Genomic DNA, 25,611 nt, shown 5'->3' with positions numbered 1-25,611 from the left:
CTCTGACTGTCTCCTTCTACTCATTATGACAGGCTCTAGCTTCTACCTCCTTAAAAAAAAAAAAAGCAACAACAAATGTTACACTATCCTTTTCTGATTTATAATGCAGAGTATTTCAAACTTTCTGATTTCAACTTAGAGTATAAAACATGTTTTACATTGGAACTCAGTAGACCCATAAACACATTGCATAACTGGAACTGAAATTTCTTGAAATGATATTTACCCTACATGAGTGCACAGCACGCTGTTGTTTCCTACCTTATTCTACTGCACTCTAGCACATACCTTACTTTTTTTTTTTTTTTTTTTTTTTTTTTAATGCTGGCTGCTGCTCACAGAACTTATTTCCCATCCTGCTCGCAGACCACGACCTGCAGGTTGACAGCCTCCGCTGTCATCTGCCGTCCTGCTTAAACCCTGCTTCACTCCCCGTGCAACGCATTACATTGAACTCTGAGTACTCAGTGTGTGTCAACGTATGAACAAATCTAGTTGGCGCCTTCGTCTCCTTCTCTGGCTGAATCCCTCTGGAGCATTTGAGGTGGCAGCTGTGCTGACCCTGCAGAACCTCCCCTCACAGCACCGGATGTTGTGAACTCTCTGGGTTCTTATCTCGCCTCATGAGCGCTGCTCCTGGTTCAGCCTCGGGGCTGCCCTTGGCTGCTATGACCGTAACTGTTGGTGTCCCCAGAAGTGCATCCTTGAGTCATGGTCCTCCTCATTCACTTTTCCACTCTATGATTTTAAGTCCCACCTCTTGTTGGTTGTCCCCGAGTCTGGGCTCCAGTTACCCCCTCTTCCCAGAGCGTCTGGTGGTGTCAACTCCATACTTATTATGTCCAAACCTGAACTTTTTATCCCAGCAAAAATACAGTGAGGAAAATCACGGTTTCTGGAGCCAGCGTTGGCAGCAGTCAGCGTAGCCTCCAGACCACTGATTCTCACATTCTCCTACCCCCAAAGATGCCCGGAGTTTTTACAGACCACCTTCTCTCATAGCTTCCATTGGCCAAAGAGTGAATTTTAAGTCGACATTACTATTCATGATCCTCAATAATGAATATAAATTCTTGTTATTATAACACCGAATGTGCTATGAAAATTTGAGTTATTATGTCATGCTACAAACCAAAGTACAAGCATTGTCATATTCTCAACATAAAACCACAGAGAATGCAGCATTCCAGCCACCTGATTAAGGTCCATGAGTCCAGGCTGACACCTGCACTCCCCGTTAAGCCTTGCAAATGCCAGCTGCCCCTTCCCCAAGAGGCCCAGTTCAGTTTCGATAGCTAATAAACAAGGACGAATTCTCGTCTCTCTCTAGTCCATGGGAGAGCACAAGCTGGTTCCTATGAATGGGTCACTAAATCATGGACTTATTCGTGCAGCAAAAGAATCATCATGAAGATTAGAGTGACCCAATCTGTTAATTTTTCTTTTTCTCTATTTTGGTTATCTTTCCCCTCTCAGGTGCAGAAAAATTTGGATCAATGCCAATTTGTTTAATTGGATTTTTTTTAAGAAGTGCAAAAAATATCAAGGTGTCCTTTAAAGCTTTTTTTAGTGAGCTTGACAAGAGCCAAATCAATTAAGCAAATTAGTTTTAAAAAATAACCTACCAGCTCCAAATAAACCTCTTCCCTACTTCAAAGACAGTCCATGCCAAGGTTTATGCAGGGCCTATTTTCCAGCTGAATCATCAACTTCTCAAAACTGGGGATTTGAGGGTGAAATGCTGACAGAATCTTGGGCACGGTAGCAACACAGCACACAGGACCGTCGTGACCACAGCTGGGGACAACGCAGCACGGCCTGGAGAGCTCATAAGCATGCGGCTGTCCTCGATTTGCTCCCACCTTTGGTGAGGCACTCAGATTGAAATATCTGCACTCTGACTTATGAAACCGGACATTTTTCTCTTCTCTTTAGTTTCCTTAAATAAATACACGTGAAATCTGAAACACCACGGGGGTGGAAGGTTTCGTGATTTTCTTTTTTCCTTTGTTTGCTTCCTACATCCCCCTCACCTACCATTTAATCAACAGTAGCACAAGAGCTGCATTTTCTTCGGACTGGTGATATGTAACCAGAACAAACAGAGGACACAGGAAAGGTGGAGAAAAGGTAGATATATAAGCAAGAAAAAGTGAGTTATTGATTTTATTGACTGGTCTGTTAACTTCTGACATTGCAATAAAGTCTTATTTATTTGTATACAGAAGACTCAATTACATAGATACATATCGTTTTAACAACTAGGTTATTTACAGGAGAATTGCAGCTTCATAAATAATACAGATCTGGAGTTTCTCAAGCTGATGTTTATCCACTGTTACCTAAGGAAGTTGTGACGGTCGCACGCGCACCTCAGTGCAAAGTCATTAGGACAGCACCACAATAGGATGGGGGGAGAAGACAGAGGGGCGAAGGAGCCACAGTGTGCTCGGGACAGGAGCACTCAGCCCAGCTAAGATACCCAGTAGATAATCCCGGGGGATCAGATCCAGGACAGAGCTGCGGAACTGCTCTCCCTCCTGCCACAGCGTGCCAAGCAGGAAGGCTGGCGATGGAAGCAGTTAAAGGATCCAGGTCTTCAAACTTCTGTTTTAATTGTGCGAGCCTTCAGGATTATGTTTCAGGGCTTGTTTCTTCGCACATGAAGGCTATGTCTCAAAGCAGGTTTTATAAGAATAGGTTCAAGTCCCCCCTTGCCGAGACAACTGGTGGACATGGGGAGGGAAATCTGTGTGCTGCCCCGAGTCCCCAGAGCCTTGTTCAGGCGATCTCCTGAAAAAATGCTGTGCTTAACTATATGTTTAATGTGTAACTACCTTGCTAGGCTATAAGCCCCAGAGGCCCAGAGACCATGTCTCCTCATCATTCAGTAAATATTTGTTGGGAATGATTGAATTAATTAAGTAATGAGAAGTGTGACAGCATAGTATTATTTTTATGTATCCCTAGCATCTTGGAAAATGCCCTCCATCTAGCAAGAACTTAATAAAAGTCACGTTAAATGAATGAACAGTGTTGAGATGAGGTGGCTGGAGCTCACAGCTGGTGGTGATCTTGGAACTCAGACCCAGGTCTTGGGACTCAGGATCCCCAAGCATAGCTCTCCCGCAGGGCAAGGACCTGAGAGCGCTGGGGAGCAAGTGCGGGGGAACGGCCGCTGAAAGGAGGCGCAAGCAGAGCCCAGGCCAGGCTCCGGGCAGTCATGTGCTACTTGGTGACCTGCGAGGGCTGTCCCTGTGGCTGTTGCTTCCTGGCCCTTATTTATTTATTTGTTCTTGAGTTTTAGAGTCCACCTATATACATATATGTGTTTATGCTCCACCTGGGGCCTGAGTTTGTTTCTGGACTCACATTCAGACACCACCCCGGCTCATGTATAGATTTCCAGGCAGCCAGTGAGCCACATTTGGCCAAAGCCATCACTGCCAGACGTTGCCCTGAAAACTATTCCTTGACACCAGAAACAGAATCCCTTTCATTCCTCTCCCAGTTCCACTCACAAGACTGCATGTGCTTCTGGGCCTGGCTCTCCTTCCATGTCTGAGTGGTGAGCAGGTCCTGTTGTCCCCAGCCACAGAGCTGTTGCAAACCCCCAGGGCAGGTGCTGTCAGAATCTGCTGCATCCTGGGCTCTGTGTCCCTCTCCTGACACACCCATGGGCTCTCCCCTGCCCCTGAGGCATTGACAGGGCTTGAGGCTAGTATTGGGAATCTCAGCACCTTGTCAGATCAAACAGCTGTGTCCAGGTTTCCCAGGCCTGGAGCCCTGCAGTAGGTAACACGCCTGCTGATGCGGTCACCAGGGTGGTCTCTGTCTCCTCCAAATGGAAGGTAATAAGAAAGCTCACATTTATTGAGTGTGTGCTATGTGCCAGAAACTGTGATTATGAAATTTATTTACTTGGATTAGTAGGTGCCATTAGAGAGGTGCCATTTTAATTTCAATTTTACAGATGACAAAACTGAACCAAGAAAGATTAAACCACTCTCTCGAGGTTGCACATCTGGTAGGTACTGGAGACGGGCAATCTGACACTAGGGCCTGTGCTCCTCATCCTAAGGCTCCAACGCTCTTGCTAGGTCCTGCCAGGGGCTGGCGGTTACCAGTGACAGGTGTCCTGATGGAGGTGTGTGTCCTTGCCCATCCCCCACCCCTGAGCCCTTACCATTCCCACCTTGTGACTCGGCCTTCTGTCCGAGAGAGGGAGGCTGAAGGTAGGGCAGCTGCTGCACTTCACTCGGTGGACAGATCAGTGACGCAGCGACCCCCCAGGAGGCCAGTGGGGTGAGGGCCAGGAAGGGCCACTGAAGCAGAAGAGGGGGACAGTTGCCAGCAGTACTAGATGTGAGAGTTGGGATTTGATAGCTGGCTGGCTCTGGGGGTGAGGCAGAGAAACCTTGCGAGGTCATTTAGAGATTTCCTTTTGAGGCATGTGCGATGGGGAATGGAAATAGTGAGGTTAGGAGGAACTGGAGGTCTTGAGAGCGGAAATGCTTGTGAGTTTTGGGACCTGGGGAGATGTACTGTTTAGAAACACTAGACGGGGGCCTTCCAGTTAGCTCAGTTGGTTAGAGCATGGGGCTGATGACAGCAGGGTCCAGCGTTTGATCTCTATCGGCCAGCTGCAGAAAAGCAAAAACAAAACAACAACAAAACAACAATAACGAAAATCCACTGGACAGGAGCTCAGAAGAGTTTTTGGGTGTAGCAGTCTTCATCTTGAAGTCATTCTTCAGTCTTCCTACATTTTGTTTCATATACCTGAATTTTTTATTAGGTATAGCCCATGAGTCTTTAATTTTACAGTTTCCTCTAAAGTTTCCCCTTATTAGAGGGCATCCTCTGTGGCCACAGTGGTTTCTTTAATGCTTCCCTCTTTCCTTCTTTATCAAGATTATTTGTGATTGACAATTGTATGTCAATGTTACTTGTAACAATATCCTAATCGTAATTGATAACAACAGCCAACATTTGTTGAGCATTTATTACGTGCCAGGCATAAAGGTGGGCTCTTTTTATTCAGTAATCTATTTAAATTTCACAACTATAAGGCAGGTGCTATTGTTACCTCTATTTTATAGTTAAGAAACTTAAGATGAGAGAGGTTAAGTTACTTATCCAAAGTCACACAGGTAGTGCATGTAAAGCAAAGATGAAAACACAAGTCAGACTGACTCCACTCTGTTGTCAAAATGTGATTTTAAGACTCATGTTCTCTCCATAACAGTAATGGGATCATGTGGATGGTTTTCCTAAAATTTTCAGAATCTGATTTTCTGAAGTCTAGACACATCTGACTGCCGCACATCCCCTTTCTTGATAAGTAAACCATCTAGGAATATATGGTCACATTCCAAGGATCCTGTTACAACCCCATGGCGCTATTGATCAGAATTAAGTCTAGGCCAAGAGTACCACTCTCGGCTTTGTAAACCTCCTGAAAGATGGTACTGTCTGACAGGCCAATCAGAAACTTAATCACGTGCTCTGCTCTTAGCCAACACTTCCAGAAGCAGCTCTTCATTACCAAACATTTCTCCCTGTACAAAAGTCGTGCAGTTAGCATTCGATAAGATTGTCCATATCTCCCACCTGATTTGGGATCTATCATACACCCTCAAAATGAAACTTGTCCTCTCTAACTGGGAAAAAGAAAAGCAGCCCTTGACAGCCAGGAGCTGGACTGGTGCTCACAGCCTGGCCGTGTGTTGTCCTGCTGAGCACGAACCATTCATAGAACGTCAGCATCAGACAAGGCCACTCTGACCATGACGGATCACTCCGTGATCGTGTCTGAAGACAGACAAAAGCAAGAGCACCATCCAAACCACAAAATGACCAGTCACCCATCCTGGCAAATATTAGTGAACACTGTTTTTTCACCAATTACAGCTCTAGCCTCATTTCCTACCTTCTACAGAAGGATTATTAAAATATTCAGTCATAAAATTGCCCCCACTTCCAGGTAGCATCCAATCCAGAGTGGAGCTCCACTTCCTCGAACCCTCTCCAGAATCACCTAACACAGGCCCACATCCTCTACGTGACCCCTTCTAGCATCTTCTTACTGAGGTGCTTTGTGGTTCCTCATGGGTGTGTTCTCCTGCTTTCAGTGGGTCTATAAACCAAAATTTGTTCAACTACATGGTGGTCTGTGGCTGCATTACGTTGACATATGTAAATACTCCTCATTCTATGCATTCGTGGATTTGCATATAATCCATAGATTTGTGTACAGTACAGTCTGGGATTGAGAAAGCACAAGAACTTGATCAGATTCAGGTTTGAATCCCAGTTCCTCCTCCTCTTCCTCCTCCTCCTAAGGAAAAAATAAGTGGTGGATTTGGGTCGGTGACTTAACCTTTCTGAACCTTAATATCATATGGTTGCTATAAAGACTAAATGAGATCACAGATGTAGAATTTTCTCGTATGTTTCCAGACTCTCCTGAAGCTCAAGGACTGTTGCTTTCTTTCCCTGATCCTTCTTGGTAGAATCTATAAATTGCTTCTAAATAAGGCATCTCATCCAACTGCCATATCCCAGTCATAAATTCTAACCCACTAAATCTTGAGGATACTTAGAGACCGTATGTAAAATTTCCAGTTTATTCTATTGCCTATTCTCTGTGCCATAATTTATTGGTATATAAAGTCCAGTGCATAAAGAGCACTAATGTATTTTATTCATTCTTAGATACAGAGCTTCCCGCCCACATTTTAAGGTGACATCTTAAAAGAGAAGACTTGGGGATGAAAATTGGGATGTGTCTGACAATCAGTGGCATGTTATGGTTTAACTGGCAGCTGTTTTGTCTTTCTGGGTGGAACATAAAATATTGAGTTTTGTATCAATAGCATGTGAGATTTGATGAAATATGGTATGTATTCTTAAATTATTGGACACCTTTTCTACTATTTTACCTTTTGACCATTGTATTTATGGGTTTTCTGTTTCTTATTTTAACTCTAACCTTAAAGTTCTAAAGTCAAATGTTAACTCAAGAAGTAGACTTTTTTAATATTTGGATTTAAAACCTGTAAGTTATAACCAGAGTCCAAGTCATGTTTAGTAGGCATATTTATATAATATGAGTTCTCTGAAAATAAGTTAATATAACAAATGGAAATTGCTACTCCTTTGATACTATCATGTAATGGAGTTGAAATAATGTTAAAAAAATAAACTAAACAAGTTCTGTGAAGCTTCTGTTCTATTTGACTTTAAGTTGAACAAAATCTTCAGAACAAGAGGACAACAAAATAATGCTTTGCTAAAAGGATGAACGAATAGGACCTAAGTCTATTAGTGATATAACACTCCATGAATGCACTCAAGTTAATAGCATCTTTTAGCAATAGATAGTTTTTCAATTACAGTAATGCTAAGAAATAAATAGATTAAGTGAGAGAAAAATGGTCGGAGACACATGAACTGTTGTTTGGCTGTTTGGTTTTTCATAACCAACTTTTGGGGAAGAAAAAAGAATCTAACCAACAATTTATTGATGGGATATTAATTTGAGTTTTCATATTCTAGACCTACTTAATCTTGCTAAGGATGTGGTATTCTGTTACCCCATCTGTGACAAACATTTTGTAGCTCTTGGTAATTTGTTCGTTGTGAGTTTTGTGACAACCTCTTCCTGAACGATTTTGTGTGGTTGTGCTGTTGTAGAAGCTCCATTACCATAAGGGGTCGCTAACTAGGTGTGATGCTACAATTTCATGCAATGTAATTCCTCCGGGGTATTTCCTTCCTGACCTGTCCTCTGCTGAATTCTAAATGATCCTACTTTCACCAATCCTGAGTTGCATGCAAGAATGATTGCAAATGCTCCCCTTTTGGAGTATCTGTGTAGAAATGCAGTTTTATTTCTGCTTTAAGGGATTTAAAAATTTTATTCCTCCTTTTTAAAGTGGTGCTCTAACTACTTTTGCAAAGAGTGTGGTGTTCTGAGAGCAAATAACTGAAATGGATAGGCCAGACTCTTATCTTCATGGATCCTCACAAATGGAAAAGTAAAGATATGGATATGGAAGAAGAAAGTGGCCAAGAAAATTGCCATAAATCACAGAGCAACGATATTGGGCTAGGTTCGGCATCAGTTTTGTTGTGTTTTAAAAAGCATAAATATGCTTCCCTCTAAGAATGTGGGACCAGTTCTTCCTGCTGTGAGCCTCTTCCTTGGGCGTCCTCCTGCCGGGTTGCATGGGGTGAGAAGTGGCCGAGGGTCATTACTGTGATTGAGAGTATTCCTCTTGAAAATTTTCTTTCTCTACATTCTCAAGCTTCTCCCTGAGTTTTGTGGCATAGGATTTAAGAGTACTGCAAATGCCTGATAATAGTGAGGAGTTTCAGGTGCATTTATGCTTTAAATATTACCCAAATAGAAGAAGGAAGGAAGGAAGGAGAGATAGAGGAAACAAGAAAGGGAGTAAGAAAGGAGAGAAGGAGGGAGAAAGGAGGGGAGGGAGGGAGGGAGAGAAGGAATTATGAACTCAGAACCAGTGCTTCTCATGCTTTACTGTGGTGTGAATCACCTGGGGATTTGGTTACAATGCAGATTCTGACTCGGTGGGTCTGAGAGTCTACCTTTCTAACAAGGTCCCAGGTGAGACCAATTCTGCTGGTCCAAAGACCACGCCTTGACTCCGGAGACCCAAAACTCCAAGAATGCAGCTGTCGTTTAGCTCATTGTTAAGGTTACTTTGAAGAAGACTGGAGGTGCTTACTTTTTAGGAGGATGGCACGTCTGTCTGGGAAACACGATGGGCACAGGAAAAGAGCGTCTCCTGTGGGACCCACCCCTTCACCTTCCTCTTCTCTGCTGCTTCCTCTCCTTCATCACCACTTTCCCAGGCTGCGAACCTAGAATGCTCTGGAGCCAGGTTCCAGAAGGTGCAAAAGAAAACATCTGGAAAACACAATGTCTGACCTGGCGGTGGTGATTTATTGTGGTCTGTCTCCCTGCAGTATTTGCACTCGATGCACGGTGTAGCGCGGTCTTGGAGTCAACTGGAACTGAGTTCAGATCCTGACTATCGCTCACTAATTGTGCAACTATAGTTATTTAACCTGTCTAAACTTTTGTTACTACAACTGTAAAGTGGGAATGGTAAACCTGATATCCCGGGGCTTGTGTAAAGATTAAATGAGAGAGCACATGTAAAATGCTGAGCATAGGGGCTGGCGCAGAGCACGTATTCAGTAAACAGTTGCTATTACAAAATATCTGAGCAGTGGAGTAGTCTAGTGGATAAAGACGTGGGCCTTCCGTCAACCTGAAAGTCCTCTCTCTGTCACCTCCTCGTTGTGCGTAACAGACAACGACTCAACCTCTGTTGTTGTGGGTATTGATAAAATAATTGATACAAAGTCATTAGTGTATGGTCTAGTATAAAGGAAATTATATTGTTGTCTCTTAACTAAAAAGGATCGAGGAAAGAGAGGAATTATTTATTCAAAAGCAGAATCATCCTCGGAGTGTTTGGCCAGATGTATCCTGTGCCTAGAGGAAGGAAAGGAGCGAGGATGCTGTGATTCGTCAAACCTGCCACGCTGATGAGGAACTCCCACTTGCTCTGTGACAGACCTGTGTCCATCTATGACAAAACACGCACTGGTCAAGTGGAAAAAAAGTACAGTGCTGTGAGTTTTTCACTAGGCTGAATTTCCTCGATTTAAAGGATTGTCCTTTAGTTGGAGAACACATCCTTTGGAGTTGAGAAAGGTCAATGCCTTTGTTGTATGATAATAACAGCGCATGGCAGTTTTAAAAAAAAATACTTTTATTTGGCAAAATTAAATGTTGAGATTTTTCTTTCTATTTACCCAATTATCAATGTTCTCCTTTAATTTGACTGCCCTGTGAAATCTCAAAGTCTGGGCAAGTCCATCGTCGGTGATTATCTGATCATCTGCCCATCGCAGTCACACATGCAGCCACTGCAGACGGAGAACCACACTGTGGTGGAGGTTTCCGAGATCTTGGACCCTGTGTATTATCAGAAGCGACTGCAGCCAGGGGCCATCGTTTTCAGTTGAAATAATGATTCATTCTGTTGTAGCTCCTGGTTAAGTCATATTCTGAATGTCAGATTAGTAGTCTCCTTGCTGCTGAAGGGCTGTGCAGAGTTCAGATCTCTGGAAGGCATGGAGGCTCTTGGAGGAAAAGAGCGGAATGATTTATCACCATAGTTTCCACGGTAGCTCAGTCTGAGCCAGGAGTCTGGGCTCATGTCACCATGACATGCCTGTCTCTATCTGACCCCCATCTCCGTTTCGGGCTTGGGTTTCCAGGTATCCATGTGGGGCTGCTCCACTAAGAGTCTCAATAAACTAAAAACAGTTTAAAAACTCATAATGAGACATTTGATGGGGAAGCTTTTGTAGGTCTGTAGGGCTGCAAAGACAGCCTTGCAGATACAAGAAAACAAACCAGAATGTTGCTAAAAGAGGGCAGGAGGATGGGTTATTGCAAAAAGAACCAAAGTCCTCTGATCACTCGACCATTGCAGAACCATGAGGCAGTTTTAGGTGCAAAAACGGACTAGCTTCCCTCCCTGCGGCCTCCTCTCCCCACCTCCAAAACACACTCTCTCTTCACCTAAGCTCGTACCAATAATTCAGGTTATTTTTGGTACGAGCTTAGGTGATCATTTTTCAAGCACATATAAAGTCAGTTCTTAGTAATTCTTGCTTGTTTTACTACGGGTAGATAACGTGGGAGAATTTTTAAACTAGGCCAGCCACACTGCCTTGAAGTATCATGTCCCAATATTGTCAAGCTTGGTGATGATTTGGCGGCCAGTGAGGAGAGAAAGTTTGTGTTGTTAGAGAAAGCACAGCACTGCTAGAAAGTAGATCTACAACCAAAAAGGCAAGTGACATCTTTCATAAGCTTTCTCTTTTGAAGAATGCATGCCCTGTCTCTCCATTATCGGCATAGATAGTGACAGCTGAGAGAAAAAAATAATATTTTAATCCTAATTTTCCACCCAATGGTATGTTTATGTGGTCACTGAGTATGACATATAGGAGGGGCGTTGATTTGCAGGTTTGATTTCTTGTTGAGGAAAAAGTTACGTTTAAATTCCCCTGTAGACACATTCTTCAGAATTTGCACTGATTTAGAAAAGTGGCTTTCTTGAAGCAGTTGTAAGTTTAGGTGCAATTTTTAAAATGTGAGGACCCTTTATGAGGAGGTCCCATGATAGAAAACTGGTAACCCCCAAATCGTATGGAAACTGAGTCAGTGCAAACAACTAGGGAGCTGTGGGCAGGTGGCCACCGCAGCCTCGCTGCACCTAGCCCAGCAAACAAAGCCCCATGTTTTGTATTTAACGCTCAGAGGTACCTCTTAAAATTCCTAGTAATTCATCCTTGAGCTTGTGTTTTGTGGATCGAGTGCACTGGGACGACGGCACCCCTCACGTCCCGGGGGTAGGGGGGCTGGGCGGCCACTCGCCAGGGCAACCCCGTGGGGAGGTCGCAGTCCTCGGGCACCTCTGCCGCTCGTGCACAAGCCCGCGGGTCGCGCCTCCAGGAGGCTCCTGCACGCAGGGAGCCCACGACCCGCCCAGGGCAGAGGAAGGGCACTGAAACCCGCAGGCCTGCTTAGGCTCAAAAGGGCCTTTTAGAAATTAGATGCAGTTTCCAGGTGCTCTCAAGTCTGTGTCTCATGGTTTCAGCTCACTTTGATCCATGAGTCCAAGGCTTCAAGGGGGCCAGCCCAAGCCTGGGGCTGGAACCAAAAGCAGCCCAGCTGATGCCCCAATCGCAGCCTGTGTGACCCCGGGAAGAGGACCCCACTGGGCTGTGCCCAGTCCCCCGGCGCAGGAGACTGAGAGACAATGCGTTTCTGCTGTCCTGAGCCACGAAATATGCAGTGACTTGTTACACAGCAACAGATAGCTAATGCAGCCGACTAAGTGTAGAGTGATACTGAAGACTTAGGTCGGGCTGAGATCTCAGATCCTTCTGTCCCTTCCTGTGCAGGTCGTGAGCCAGGAAATTGAAAGAAGACCCTGGCAGCTTTATGCAAGGTAGACATACTTTATTCTTCAAATGTGAGCTTCATAGACATGCTTTATGTCTCCAAGACAAGCTCAGGCTCTGCCCCCACTCTGCTGACCCTCTGTGCTCTGCTGACCCTCCGTGCTCTGCTGACCCTCTGTGCTCTGCTGACCCTCCGTGCTCTGCTGACCCTCCGTGCTCTGCCCACCAGCGGTTTGGAGCAGTTACCTTTATACTCTTAGTACACAAGAGCAGCCAGAAGCCAAGCATTGCATAATTACAACAATCATGCACACATGAACAGTGACACTACTTTTACTACTTGTTTCTGGTGAATGTGACGAATCTTGCCCATTTGTAACAGATGCGAGGCAAGTGAGCCTGACTAAACTTTTTCTACTTTCCTTACAACTTAAAACTGTTATAATTTGGAATCATAAAAGATGTTCTTGTTTTTTAGTGATGCATACTGAAGTATGCAGGAAGTGTCTGGGCTTTGTTTTAAGACAATGGTAGAGAAATAAGTAGATGAAAATTAAACGAAGAAAATATAGCAAAATGTTAGTAATTATTAAATCCAGGTGATGAATATACAGGGAATGATTGTACCATTTTATGTATGTCTGAAATTTTCACAATAAAATGTAAATTATATACATATTAAAAAAGAATGCCAACTCACTACAAGGCACATAAACACCAACACACATGCGTACATATGCACGCATGTACACACACATACATAGGAAGGTCCAGAGCTGGTGTGCGGGAGATACAAAGGTGAGTTTGAAAGAGCCCTAACCCTGAAAGAGCTGACTATCTTGTAGAGACACAGTACTCAAGGGCTAGTCCCTAGCCCAGAGCTCTCCACCTGCCACCAGTGTGTCATGGAACTTTACTAAAGTAGATTTGATGACTCTTTTTTCATCTCTCTCCGAGAAGTTGTATTTACAGGAATTGAGACCTTCATTGGCCTGGATATCACAGGAGTTCAGCTCTGCTTTTATTAGATGGATGTGAAAGCAAATAATAAAAACTGTTGGAGGAAGACAGAAGGAAGATTTAGTAAATTTTGAGAAAAAGGGTCTTTAAATTCTTCTATAGCTCACATAGACTAAATCTACATGTTGAGCTAAAGTGATTATTGAATAATTTTGGTAGGTATTACAAAAACATCTTCAGATAATCAAGTCCTAGTAAGAGATGTGTAAGGTTTCTGTCTGTGCTTTATATAAACGTATCCGCAGTCTCCCTTGGACTTTTCCTGGACATATGCAGCCTTAAAATAGAGATCCGCATTTAGAACCACTCAGGACCTTGACCCCTCATTTACAGAAAACTGGACTTTTCTCTATCAGAGGCTAGATATCACCTGTACAAGAATAAAAGAATCCATTTTCACATTAATGTCATTAGACATTTTCTGGTCTTTGGGCCTCAATGGGTGAAGTTACAAGTACCTGACAACATAATCTTCAAAGATTAGTTGAAGAACTAATGAATTAGTAAATGTTTGATTATCAAGTGTGGTTTATAGAATCCGCTTATTGCTTTAGAGTCTTGAATTCCACCGAGGGTCTGTGTAGTGTTCTGTACATAAATACCTGTGTGGCCTGTATCACAAAGAAATCCTGACTGTCAGTAAAAAGTGGCAAACAGTGGCTGTGGCTCTGAAAAGATTTTTATAGATACCTCCACTCCCTCCTTGGCATTTAGTAATTTTGAAGAATTTGAAAGAAAGGGAAGTTTAATTTAGAGGGGACTTCTGCCCTGCTTAGCTGAGGTTCACATGCCCAACATGAAATAATAATGCATTCAACTGTCCATCTTATAATAAGTAACCTTTGCATCACCTCACTTGCTGGTGAAAACTGCAGACAGTGGGTACAAAAGGTATAAATACCAGAAAAAGCTGAGGGATCTCTGTGACCTTCATGTGATTATGTTTATTGCTAATGCATAGAGGACAGAATCCCGAACTCTCCCTCTGAAGAACCTGATTCATTAAAAATGCATTGGTCATTAACAAAAGAATCTTATGCACTGTACGTTGGGGGTGGGGGGTGGGAGGGGAGGAAGGCTGGCCAACAGGGGAGAAAGTGGAACTGGTTTATCTGGATGAGCAATGCATATTTGCAATTCCGTTCCCGTTCTCAGTGTGCAGTGGCCATCACACTTCTTTGCAAAATAACGGGGTATGGCTCAGAAAGAAGTATACCCTCTCAGGATTAAAAATGTTATATTTGTTTTTTTAAATCACTTTTTTGGAGGAGTCAACTCCAAAAATGAGGGGGAGGGGATTTAAAACTCTATACTGGTGTGCACATCTATTTTACTTTTAGAGTAGCTAAGAGGTGCTGAGCCAGTTTTGCCTTAGTTAGTGAAAATCCATTGTATTAAAAAAAAATGCAAAACAAAAGTGAACTTGCCATGAGAAGCGCAGTGAAGTTGCAGGTGACCGTGGCCATTTAGGAACTCTGAGCTTGAGTTGTGTGGGGGGGTGGACCGTGGGAGGCTTGACGGGCAGGAAGGAACTGAAGGGAGGAAGTAGTGGGCGTGGGCTGTCACCCTTCTCAGCTCTGCAGGGTAGCCCACTCCCTCCAGAGCAGAGGGACCTGAAGACAGCTGTGCGGGTTTTGGATGTGAGATCATACCTGGAAAGATGGTGTTGAGTGAACAAATGTGCTCTGACAAGCAGGCATTTTAACAATTAAAAGTAAGTTTTATCCAAGTATACCATCAAAACTCCTGACCAGTCTTTCAGTGTTTCAGCATCCTAACTTTTCCATAATATTTATTTTTGTTTTTTCTTTATTTTTTGTTGTAACATAGTTGATTGTCCATATCTGTGTGGTACAGAGTTGATTATCATTACCTATGTGCAATATATGATGCTCAAATCAGGATAATTAGCATAGTCGACATTATACAGTGTAGTCATTTTTTGTGTCCCTTTACCAATTCCTCCCTTACTCCATAATACTTAAATCAGGGTTCCCTGTATTTGCAGATAATTAACTCCTATTATATGGCAATTTAAAATTTTATATTATGGACCCCTTAGAATCCGTTTTTGTACTCTTCGAATTACCTGTGACTAAACTGTAATTACAGAACAGATGTGTCAGAGATGGTTCTTTCCCATGCTAAGCTGGAAGTCAATTAGTATTACAATGGAAGAATGTCCCAGGTGAAGAAACTTGGGAAGGCCAAGGGGTAAGGCTAGCTGATGACCCATCTGCTCCTCATAAAACTAATTGTGCATGGCAGCCCCTGCGTGAAGGAGATGCAGGCTTTCCTGCGCAGCAGCTAAGCCACTGTTGGCTCCCTGTGGTTTTTAAGTACTGGTGAGTTTTATTAAATGGACATGTGAGCTTCCCCTTAGATGTCGTCAGTAGCCTGTGGAGGGATGTGAACCTCTGTGTGTTCAAGAAGCTGCACAAGTGATTCACCAGCCTGGATGGGGACTGCTGGTCTCAGCCAGGGCGTGTGTGAGAATCGGAAGCTATTGGCCGGTATCTTTGTATCGTATTTCCTGATTATGCTACCATGGACTAAAGGAAGCACTACATCTTACTACATCTTGGCTTTCAAAGACCTGACTAGTTAGTTCAGTTCCAAGTGTTCATCTAATCATGTGCCTGCGTGGTTAGGGTCAGCACAGAGCCACCACCCTTAGCTGGAGTGAGAGGGAATGTGTACTGAGTTGACTTGGGACTGGTAAATATTATGGACAAATTAAATAATATTAAATATTATTAGATAAAAATAAAATCTTATTAAATAATAAGTCAGCAGAAATAGCACTTAGATGGCAAAAATTCACTGTTTCAAGAAATTTGCATATGCCTTAGCTCATTTAATCCTCACAACAGCACCCCTACAAGGGAGGTACTGTCACTGTCCCTGACCTACAAGAGGAAGCTGACGCACAAAGAAGTTGGAAAACAAGCCCAAGTTCACATACTTAGTAACATGGTAGCTCTAAATTTAAACCCAGGCAGAGTTTAAAAGGGTTCTTGCTTTTAACCATTACACCAAACTGCTTTTAATATCTAAATTGGAATTGAGGTAGAATAAGCTAACAATTTAAAGATATTTCCAAGGTTTATGTTAAACCATAGCAAGTAAAGTGGATGCCAATACCCCTCTTAAAGGAATTAAACCAGTCCCAAACAAAAACGCAAACCTCTATCTCTACTGGGTGAACGTTCAAAAAATGTGAATGAAATGCTTACGTAAAAGTGTGCACCAGCAACACCGTTCCTGATCTACAGAGCTCACAGTCGTTGTCTAAAAACCACAGGCTATTAACTTCAAAACAGGCTTCAGAGAGCTTTTCTGGAATACTTGGTCTCCAGAGATTAACATGGTTCCTATGCTCCTGGTCAGGAGGAATCCGCCCAACCCACTCGAGTTTGTTTTCACCTCTGTGGCCATAGAAATAGCCAACCTCAAATTCTCTGCTAATGTATGGCCAAGTGTTGCTTCAAATCTCCCTGAAACCCTTAGCTGACGTCATCTATTCGTCCTGACTGCTGGATCTCCCCTCTGGCTCTGAGAAGGCCCCTGGTTTCAGACCAGACAGATTTGTTTACGTTCCTGCAAGTTCAAGCGTGATACGTGTGTTGGGAAATGGAGAAGCACATTAAGAGGAAACATTATTTTTTGATCCAGGCAGGAGAGCATACATAATCTCCTCTAGAGCCTGGGAAAGACTTCATTCTACACATGAAATTGTGTGGAATTGCCCTGGACGGCATTGAACATGGTTTTTGAGAGTAACTGGCTTCAGAACAAGCTGCTAAGCACCAGTTAGGGCCTCAAAGCAACAAAGAATAAATGGAAGCAAATGTAGTCTGTGTAAAGTTGCAAGGAACAAACACGGTCTTGACACGGTGCCTGTATGGGAGCGATGGATCCTAAGCATGGCAGTGGTACCACTTAGGAACAGAGTCAAAAAGTGGGCCTGGGATACAGGAAAGAAATATGGGACAGAGGGACTGGCATGGTGTGGACATTTAAAAAAATTAAGATATATATTTTTTAATTGTTTAAAAGGACTTTTCCATTTTTCTGTGCTGTATAAAACTCTTCATAGTCTGGTGTAAAAATCCATGCCTGGCAAGTATGGAGGAGCAACCAAATTTTTTAAAACAGTGAGTTTTAAGCCATTTGAGGATTCACCTAGTCTGAATATTTGACCAAAATCAACATTTTGGGACCTAGTAAGCTCTCTGAAGTACATAAAGCTCTGCTGAGGACTTTAAGGCAAAATGAGACTTGGGTATATAAGAACAGACACTATGAGATTTACACTGCATAAGGCACCTCCCAGTTTAAAATGCCCTGTTTTTCAAGCATAATAAGTAAATCACATAAAAATTTTAGAAAAAAAGCTCTTCTGCACATTATGGGGAAATTGTTGGCATCTTATGATGGGTCATCTTTCCCTCGTTATTAAATGACAGCAATCATTAAAATGCCAAAGATATTTTGACAGAATTCACTTTATAAAATGTCAGCAAGTCTGTGTTTTTATTAGTTTGTTCCAAATCAATTTAGAAATTTCAATAGAATGCTTGTAAGTATTCCCCAAGCAATGTCCATTCCTGACTTTCTGCACAAAAAAATATTACAAATTAATCAGATTTTCAGATTTCTGCATAATGGCTTTGCACGTTTATTGCTTAATCCTATTATAAAATGCTGTTATGATTGACACATTGCTGTGGAGATGGAAGTCAATTGAATAATATGTAGCAGTCAATTTTATTTGTAGCTTAATGTGTTGAAGTATTTTCTCTACATTTCCATTATTTATAAGTCTGTCCCTTTGGAGAATATATAGAAGAATTTTTTTTTTAATGAGCCAATAATACCTTCTTTAAAATTTATAAGTGTGGCAGAACCATATCTTCTTTTCTCAGTCGTCCACGGCCTCCAGTAAACAGGGTTTGAGTTGTCTTCTGCCTGCTATTCACAGGACGAACGTCAGGAAAGGGATCTTGTTAAGTTTGCTTAGAATTGGATTTCAACTACTGATGGAGTCTGGATGTGTTGTCCCCTCCAAAATTTATGTGGAAATCTGATCCCCAATGTGGCAGTGTTGGAGACTGATTGAGTCATGGGGGCGGATCCCTCATGAATGGATCAATGCTCTCCCTGGGGGAGGGGGGATTAATGAGTGAGTTCTTGCTCTATTAGTTCCTGTGAGAGCTGGTTGTTTAAAGGACCCTGGCACCTCCTCTCTCTCTCTTTTGCTTCTTCTCACCATGAGATCTGTTTGTACCCACTGCCTGCCACTTTCCACCATGAGTAGAAGCAGCCTGAGGCCCATGCCAGATGCAGCTGTCCCAGAACCATAATAAATTGCCCAGTCTCAGGTATTTCTGTTATAGCAACAGAAAACGGACTAAAACAACTACCCAGTTAGAAAACTCCAAGAAAACAAAGCTACCTACTAGAAACCCACAAAAATTGTTGCTATTTTTATTTGTTTGTCTATTTTTCATGTATCTATGGTTTCATGTATCTATCAGGGGCTCTCCAGGGATTTTCCAGATGGAGAGACATGCACAGAAGGGACATTTTGAGACTTTTAAGTAATCTCAGGACATGCTAATGCTTATTATCTTTTAATACATATGCAATCCATAAATACATATCATTATAACAGACTGAATTATGGGTAAGGACATGTGCACTAGCAAAGAGATGATATAACCACAAATGTCAATCAAAGGTGTCAATCAGGCTTACAAATGCATATGCAAAGTTAGTGGAATAAAACAAACATGAACTTGCACGTAAGGGCCATTCGCTGCTCAAGGGAATGGCCCACTTCTCTCTTGAAGTTTTTCTTCCTTCCCATATTTCCTGTGCTCATTAAAGCTTTGCTACTGCTATTGATTTAGGTTTCTGATTCTTCATTTACCTGAAAAAGAACTGAGCCAAATGGGTACTTCATCCCCGGTGACAAGCACACACAGGGAAACTATGATGTTAGAAGGGTTTGAAAGATTTGCTGTTTTGGTGGAGTTTCATCTCACCTGCTTTGGTGTCCAAAAGGATTCCAGCAAAGGAAGTCAACTGTGTTCTATGCTTAGCATAGTGGGGCTCCCTGCAGTTAGTGTGGGAGTCCTACTATTTCAGTTAGCACTCAAGAAACTTGCTTAAGGAAAGTCACACTCCTTTTAGGATTTTTTTTTTCAGTATCATATATGGTAACATTGAAAAAGGCTTTGTTTTTAGGAAGTGCATTTGTAAGATTCAGTGTCTGAAGCATGTATGGAGACAGGGCTCAGGGTTGTGAAGGACACGGGGAAGCCATACCAAGCGATAACACAGATGGATGTCGTCAGGTCTGAGATCACACTTCCCTTGGCTTTGGGAAATTAGATAAGCTATCGCTTGCCTGTGCATGACGAATGCAGTTTCCCACACATGATGCACTGGTATACTGTACAAACTGATGTCTAATGCAAGCCTGTTAGCTTCCCTGATGACAGTGTTACTTTCCCAGCTGTCCTAGCCTTCTACCTCCCGATGACTTTGGGCATCCTGAATGTCTCTTAGCATCACCTATGCAGTTGATAAGTGATTTGAGCACTGGAGCTATTGATAAACCACTCTGTCATATCATCTGTGCTTTAATGTTATATGACATCACAGGAAAACAAGATTGTGTGCAGTTCCCAGGCTGGACCATATATTAAGGGAGCACTTCTCTTTTGAATTCCAGGGGCCAGAGGAAACCCGGCACTATCAGACCCAGGCACTCCTGACCAACACCAGGCTGGCCAGACCCACCCCCCATTTCCGGTGGGGCCACAGGTCAGTATCTCTCAACTGCTTTCAATTAGACTGCATTTAGGATGGTTTGACCATAAAAATAACCAAATAAATTGTAATGAGTTAAATCCAATGAACTCCAACAGGGCAAAGATGGTGATACATTTTTGTATGAGAAACTGTATGACTACATTATTTATTATATAACCTCCAAGAAAATATGTGTTTGCAAAACTCTTCTCTCTTCTTAAAGGAAGATTGGTTTTAATCATTTGGAAACATATTTTTTCCTTGAAATCCACTGCAACTGTGCTGTTGGTTACTATGCAGTTTTCTAGAAAGTAAAACTTTAATGACTGAAGTGTGAAGAAAATTAAGTTATTTCAACCTTACTATAGCCATTTTTGAAATACAAGATGTGATTTAATATAAAAAAGTTAATGAAATTTTAATGCAAGTTCAGCTTATTGGGCTTGACAATACTGTACATCACACAAAGCTCCTGCATTAATAAAGAAATACATTCATTATTTTTTAAAGTCCAATATTTGTTTTTTTGCAGCCTGGTGTGGGTTATATGGAGATGTAGGACATGATTATAAAAGGCTGGGCTTTTTTTTTTTTTTTTTAGCTCTGTCATTTAGTGTGACGCTTTCAGAGCTCATCCTGCTTTCGCGGAAAGAGAAGCTTATACTTCAGCCTGTCTCTCCCTTTCACTGTTGTCATTGCCCCTGCAAGTTAATCACTTGCAGCATGTGCAGGATTCGTCCAAGTTTGGAGCTTGGTTGGTCTTGACGTTCTTGTTCCAGTCACCACTGGGTCTCCCTGTGACCTCAGATCGCTTCGTTCATCTCAGAGCCCAGATGGGCCCATGGACATAAAGGCTGGGAAGACGTCTGCTGGATTGTGAAACCTAGAGAGAGTTTTACAGGGAATCTTAGGAACGGGCTTCTTTGTGTCATACCCTTTATAATTTTATGCTTGTAATATCACATGTGTACGTGTACCTGCGCGTGTGTGTGTGCACACCTGTGAACACACTAGGGGTAACATACTCCTGGTACGTGTGTTACCCTGCAGTGGTAATGCCGGTTTGGTAAGCAGCAGGACAGACCCAGGATAGTGATGGGTGGTGGCACTGTTACAAACTGAAGAGTACATGCTCAGCTTTGAGCACACAAATCCAATTTTTAACATGCTGCTGCAGGCCAAACACCCCATGACCAGGATGCTGTCCGAGGGACACCTGACTGCCTTCCCTCTTATGGTAACATTGCCGGTGGCAGTGACGCAGCACCAGGAATCTCAGGGACAGCCTATAATTTGCTTTTTAGAGTAACAGTATTTTTTTGAAAAGGGAAGCACAGTTACTTAGTGTGAGTTTAGCAAAGTGTACAGATGTGTTAGGAGCTAGCCCATGAGGTCCAGAGCAGTGTTCTAAAATGCAGCTGCGCTGAATCCTGGAGCATCTTCAGACTCTCTCCAGAAGGGGCATGGAGGAGACACTGTAGGGAATAGCCAAAGAGTGCACCTAGCCCTCTTTACCCTCTCCTCGATTTTCACATAAAACAGCTCCACTTCTCTGAGTCCATTCCTTGTATTGGAGGGTGTGACAAGAAAGGGATAAAATATGGACCCTGGAGCAGCCTGCCTGGACTTGAACCTGAAACCCTCCCCAACCCCCACTGACACACACACACACACACACGAACCTCTCTGTGCCTGATTGGCAGGATAACTACAGCATCAGAACAGTGCCTGGCTATTTTATATTGGGTTTTGTACCATGCCTATATTTAATTATCTTTTCCTTGATAGAATCCTGCTGCATTAAAAAAAAATGTTGAAACCCCCCGGATAAGAGTTTGTACTGGTCCCTCTAGAAGAAATTTGACATAGGACTGTGTTCCACAGTTCCACACAGCTCTTATAAGGGTCCAGTGAAATTCCTGGATCAAGGACTCTAAGATCAAGTGACTCTTGCAGTCATCTGGCCTGGCCAGGGCAGAAATCCTTCCTATGTCTGCACTCAAAGAAGTCTAGTGCCAGGCAGCTGCTTTTCTATACCAAACGGCTATTGGATCAGTAGTGGATACGATCATGTTTTTATAATGTCATTTTAATTGAGCAAAGAATGTTAGAGTAATAACAAAATAATTTTTTAAAAGATTGTAAACTTACACACAAACCGGGGGGGGGGGGGAGGAAGAAGATATAACAACCACAATTATTTGAAGTTGATACAACAAACAAACAGAAAGGACATTGTTGGGGGGGAGGGGGGGGGAGGGAGAAGGGAGGGAGGTTTTGGTGATGGGGAGCATTAATCAGCTACAATGTATATCGACAAAATAAAATTAAAAAAAAAAAAAAAAAAAAAGATTGTAAACTTTATCCACATCAAATAGTTTTATTTTTTTATATCTCATTTTAGATCTTCTCAGTGTACACATATAATTTTACCATTCTCATAATAATCCTTCAAGTTTATTTAATAACTATCCAATTAATTTTCTTATATATTCTCATATTACAGACATTTTCTATTTTTCCAAAGAGGCGTCATAATGATCCATCTTAAGGACTAAACAATATCTCATTAAGTTTAGTCCTATAACAAACTATTCTTCAATATTTATGGATTTTATAATATAATGCATATTTTCATGCATTTATCTTTTTTCCTTTTGAATTATATCTTTGAGCTATATCCTTGGAATATATTCTGAGTCGAAAGGGGATGAATATTTTTGCAGCTCCTGATAATGTATTTTGAAATTGCTTTCTGAAAGGATTATGCCGGTGTGCATGTCCTGCAGCCAAAGATCTGCACGGTCATGTCACAACAGACTTTCTGCCATCCACTACAACTTTTACATTATTTTTGTTAATTTAATAGTTGAAAATAGTATTTTGTTGCTATTTTTGAACCAAAAAATCCCACTGATCCCAATGAATTCTTTCTGGAACAACACAGAAAAAAATTAGCTGAGAGCTTCAAATATATGAAGGTAGAATCAAATGAAAATTCATTGGAAGAATAATAATATATAACTAGAAGGTGTTACTTTTAAAGGTATTTGAGCCCCTCAGAAGAAGTTCAAACTGAATGAAATTTTGGAATGAAATAAATGAAATGAGATTTCAAAATTTTTTTCTAGCAGTGTTTTTTTCTGGGATAGAGCATGCTTCTTTGCTACTTCTTAAGGAAATTTGTGACCCTCCTTCAGTAGAAGGAAACTGCTTTTAAAGCCCACATCTTGGTTCCTTGGGAAGGTGAACTGGGTTTCTCTGTCTCATTGCAGCCACTTCTGACGGCACAGCAGTTAGCTTCTGCGGTTGCCAGCGTGATGCCGGGGGGTCCCCCAGCCCTCAACCAGCCTATCCTCATCCCGTTCAACATGGCCGGACAGCTCGGAGGCCAGCAAGGACTGGTTCTCACACTGCCTACAGCGAATCTCACCAACATCCAAGGGCTGGTAGCCGCAGCTGCAGCCGGAGGCATCATGACTCTGCCATTGCAAAATCTTCAAGGTAACCCACGCATCCATGTGCATGTTGGGCTCTACCCCCTGGCCAGTGTTCTCTGAAGTGGACAAAAAAGTGCTCTGAGCAGTGAATGTGGCTCAGAGTTGGTTCTGCTGTGAAGGACATGGAAGGCTTCTGTAGGAAGCAAAGTTTCCGGCTGTCTGTGAATCCCGAGTTTGCTCAAGCCAGGGGCTTTATCCAGCCTCATTTCTTAGCATTGATGTCCATACTTCTCAGGTCTTCTGAAAGCATTTATGAGCAATCACTGCATTACCATCACAATCTTAAATGAAAAATTGCTGTGTTGCTATTTGAGGGCTTGAGTTACAATCTCACGAGTTTTTCAACTTAGCCATGTGCTGAGAAAGGTTAGATATTACTTGTCTGTGTACGAAGTGGTTGGGATATCTCAAATACAAGATATCATTTGGAATAATTAATGATTATTTTGCTTACTAAGTATGTTTTTGTTGTAATTATTAAACAAAAATTATATTACTTGAGTTCATATTTTGTAATGAGAAAAATAGATTCTTATATCGAGCCTTTATATAACATGGGCATATGACAAGAGTCAGACTCTATTTTTACTCAGGAAGGGTAGTTCTCTTGATATTATGAAGGCTTTGACTTTTCTTTAAGGGACTTTTTTAATGATGACTGATAGTTGATTTACAGAAGACTTTGACAGAGAAATAATTATTATGGTGGAAAATGGCCTGAATGTGTATAGGATGCCTAGTAAAGAGAAAACAAATTTATTTTTAATTAATCAAAGGCATTGTTTTCTCTATTTAAAATTTTTTTTTTTTTTTTTTTTGTAGAGTGAGGGCTCGGTGGGATGAGTTATCAGAATAAGAATATAAAACACTTTTTTAGTTGGTCAAATATCAGGGCTCCACATAATTTATTCCATCGGTTGGAGCATCAGTCCACAGACTAAGAAACAGACCAAGTAAGAACTGGTCGGCCCTTGACCTGAACTTCACACGCTGCGTATGCTGATATCCCACCCATTGCTGCCTCTTCTTGGCTTTCATTTTAATGTTTAAAACAAAGTCTCTCCTTTCATATTAAATTGTGCCAAGGAACCTGCCATTCATAAATCATGCATGCCCAGGATATGCTAATGCACAAACTTTTGCTTGTTTCAAATTTGAGAGTGCTCGGGAAGCCGGGATCTCAAGATTAAGCAAATAAAGCAGGAACAGACAAGGTGAAAGCAGGAGCAGCAACGTGTGGGGAGAGGCTTTTTAATGTAGGTGGATGATGAAATCTTAATGAAGAAATGGGCATTATCAAATGCAACCTTCCATTTGGAACGTGTGCGCTTATGGGAATATTGAGTATTATAAATAAACATACGCTTGCAGAATTCCTAGGCCATGAATTAATCCTGCTTGGTTAGGTGGATGTGAAGTCAGAAGCTTGTTACATCTTTGTTATGGTTTGGTGGTTTTAGGATTTTAGTACCTGTTATTTTAAGGGTTCAAAATTAGTGACCGGTGTAACGTGGACTTCTTTCATCAAGATTTTCTCTTTTGTTTTCATTTTTATTTTTTTAATATCACATTTAAGTATTAGCTTTTAGTTTGGAATTTGGTTCTTTTTGGCACCTTTGGTTTTGGAAAATGAACCCAGGGCTTTGTGGCCTACGCAGGGGCAACAGAAATGCTCGCTCTTTTCTCCCTCGGTGCTCCTGACACAGTTTCCCCACCAGCCTCATCCTCAGAAGTGTGTTGAAGTCGATGGTCAGGCTCTTGCCTACTACACAAGCATTAGCGAACATTTTCCCCTTGGTCTTCACCTTTGAAATTTCAATAATGTTGGAGGGCAGGGAACAAAATTATCGAAATAAAACACCTCCCCGTTACAAGTCAGACGGTTATGTGAAAAGCTTCCTAAATAGCCTTAACATCAAGCCCCTCTGCCAACACCTTCTTCTTTAATATACTTATGAGTGAATCCCAATTCCTAAATCACTGTCAGGATCTAGGAAAGTTCTACCTTCCAATGTCTTGGGTTTTTCTGGCCCTTTCAAATCTTCCCACACGATTTCTTCACCCACAGGTTATGTCGCAGGAGGTAGTGGGACTGTCGGGGTGGCAGGTGGATGGCTGGCAGGCTGGAAAGTCATCTGCAGAAGTCCCGTTCGACTTTGATACTGAGCAGTCCTAGAGGTCCTTGAGTCTCGGCCTCTCTCAAGGGTGGTGATTCTGTGAATGGGCTACCGATACCTCAGAAGGGAGC

The 25,611-nt window shown here is 42.2% G+C and overlaps 1 protein-coding gene across 2 annotated transcripts in view; it reads left to right on the top strand.

Annotated features, from left to right (window-relative positions):
- Positions 1–25,611, top strand: part of POU6F2 (POU class 6 homeobox 2) — a 449,402-nt gene that overhangs the window by 203,864 nt on the left and 219,927 nt on the right. For both annotated transcript variants that reach the window (XM_063115068.1, XM_063115069.1), the window contains exons 3-4: positions 19,784–19,875; positions 23,139–23,367. In XM_063115068.1, coding sequence (XP_062971138.1) covers positions 19,784–19,875; positions 23,139–23,367 — 321 coding nt within the window. The remainder of the gene's footprint in view (positions 1–19,783; positions 19,876–23,138; positions 23,368–25,611) is intronic.

This window comes from Cynocephalus volans, chromosome 11, assembly GCF_027409185.1.
Source record: "Cynocephalus volans isolate mCynVol1 chromosome 11, mCynVol1.pri, whole genome shotgun sequence".
Classification (NCBI taxonomy): Eukaryota; Metazoa; Chordata; class Mammalia; order Dermoptera; family Cynocephalidae; genus Cynocephalus; species Cynocephalus volans.
Note: the sequence above shows the minus strand (reverse complement) of the source record. Positions and strands in the feature narration are given on the sequence as shown.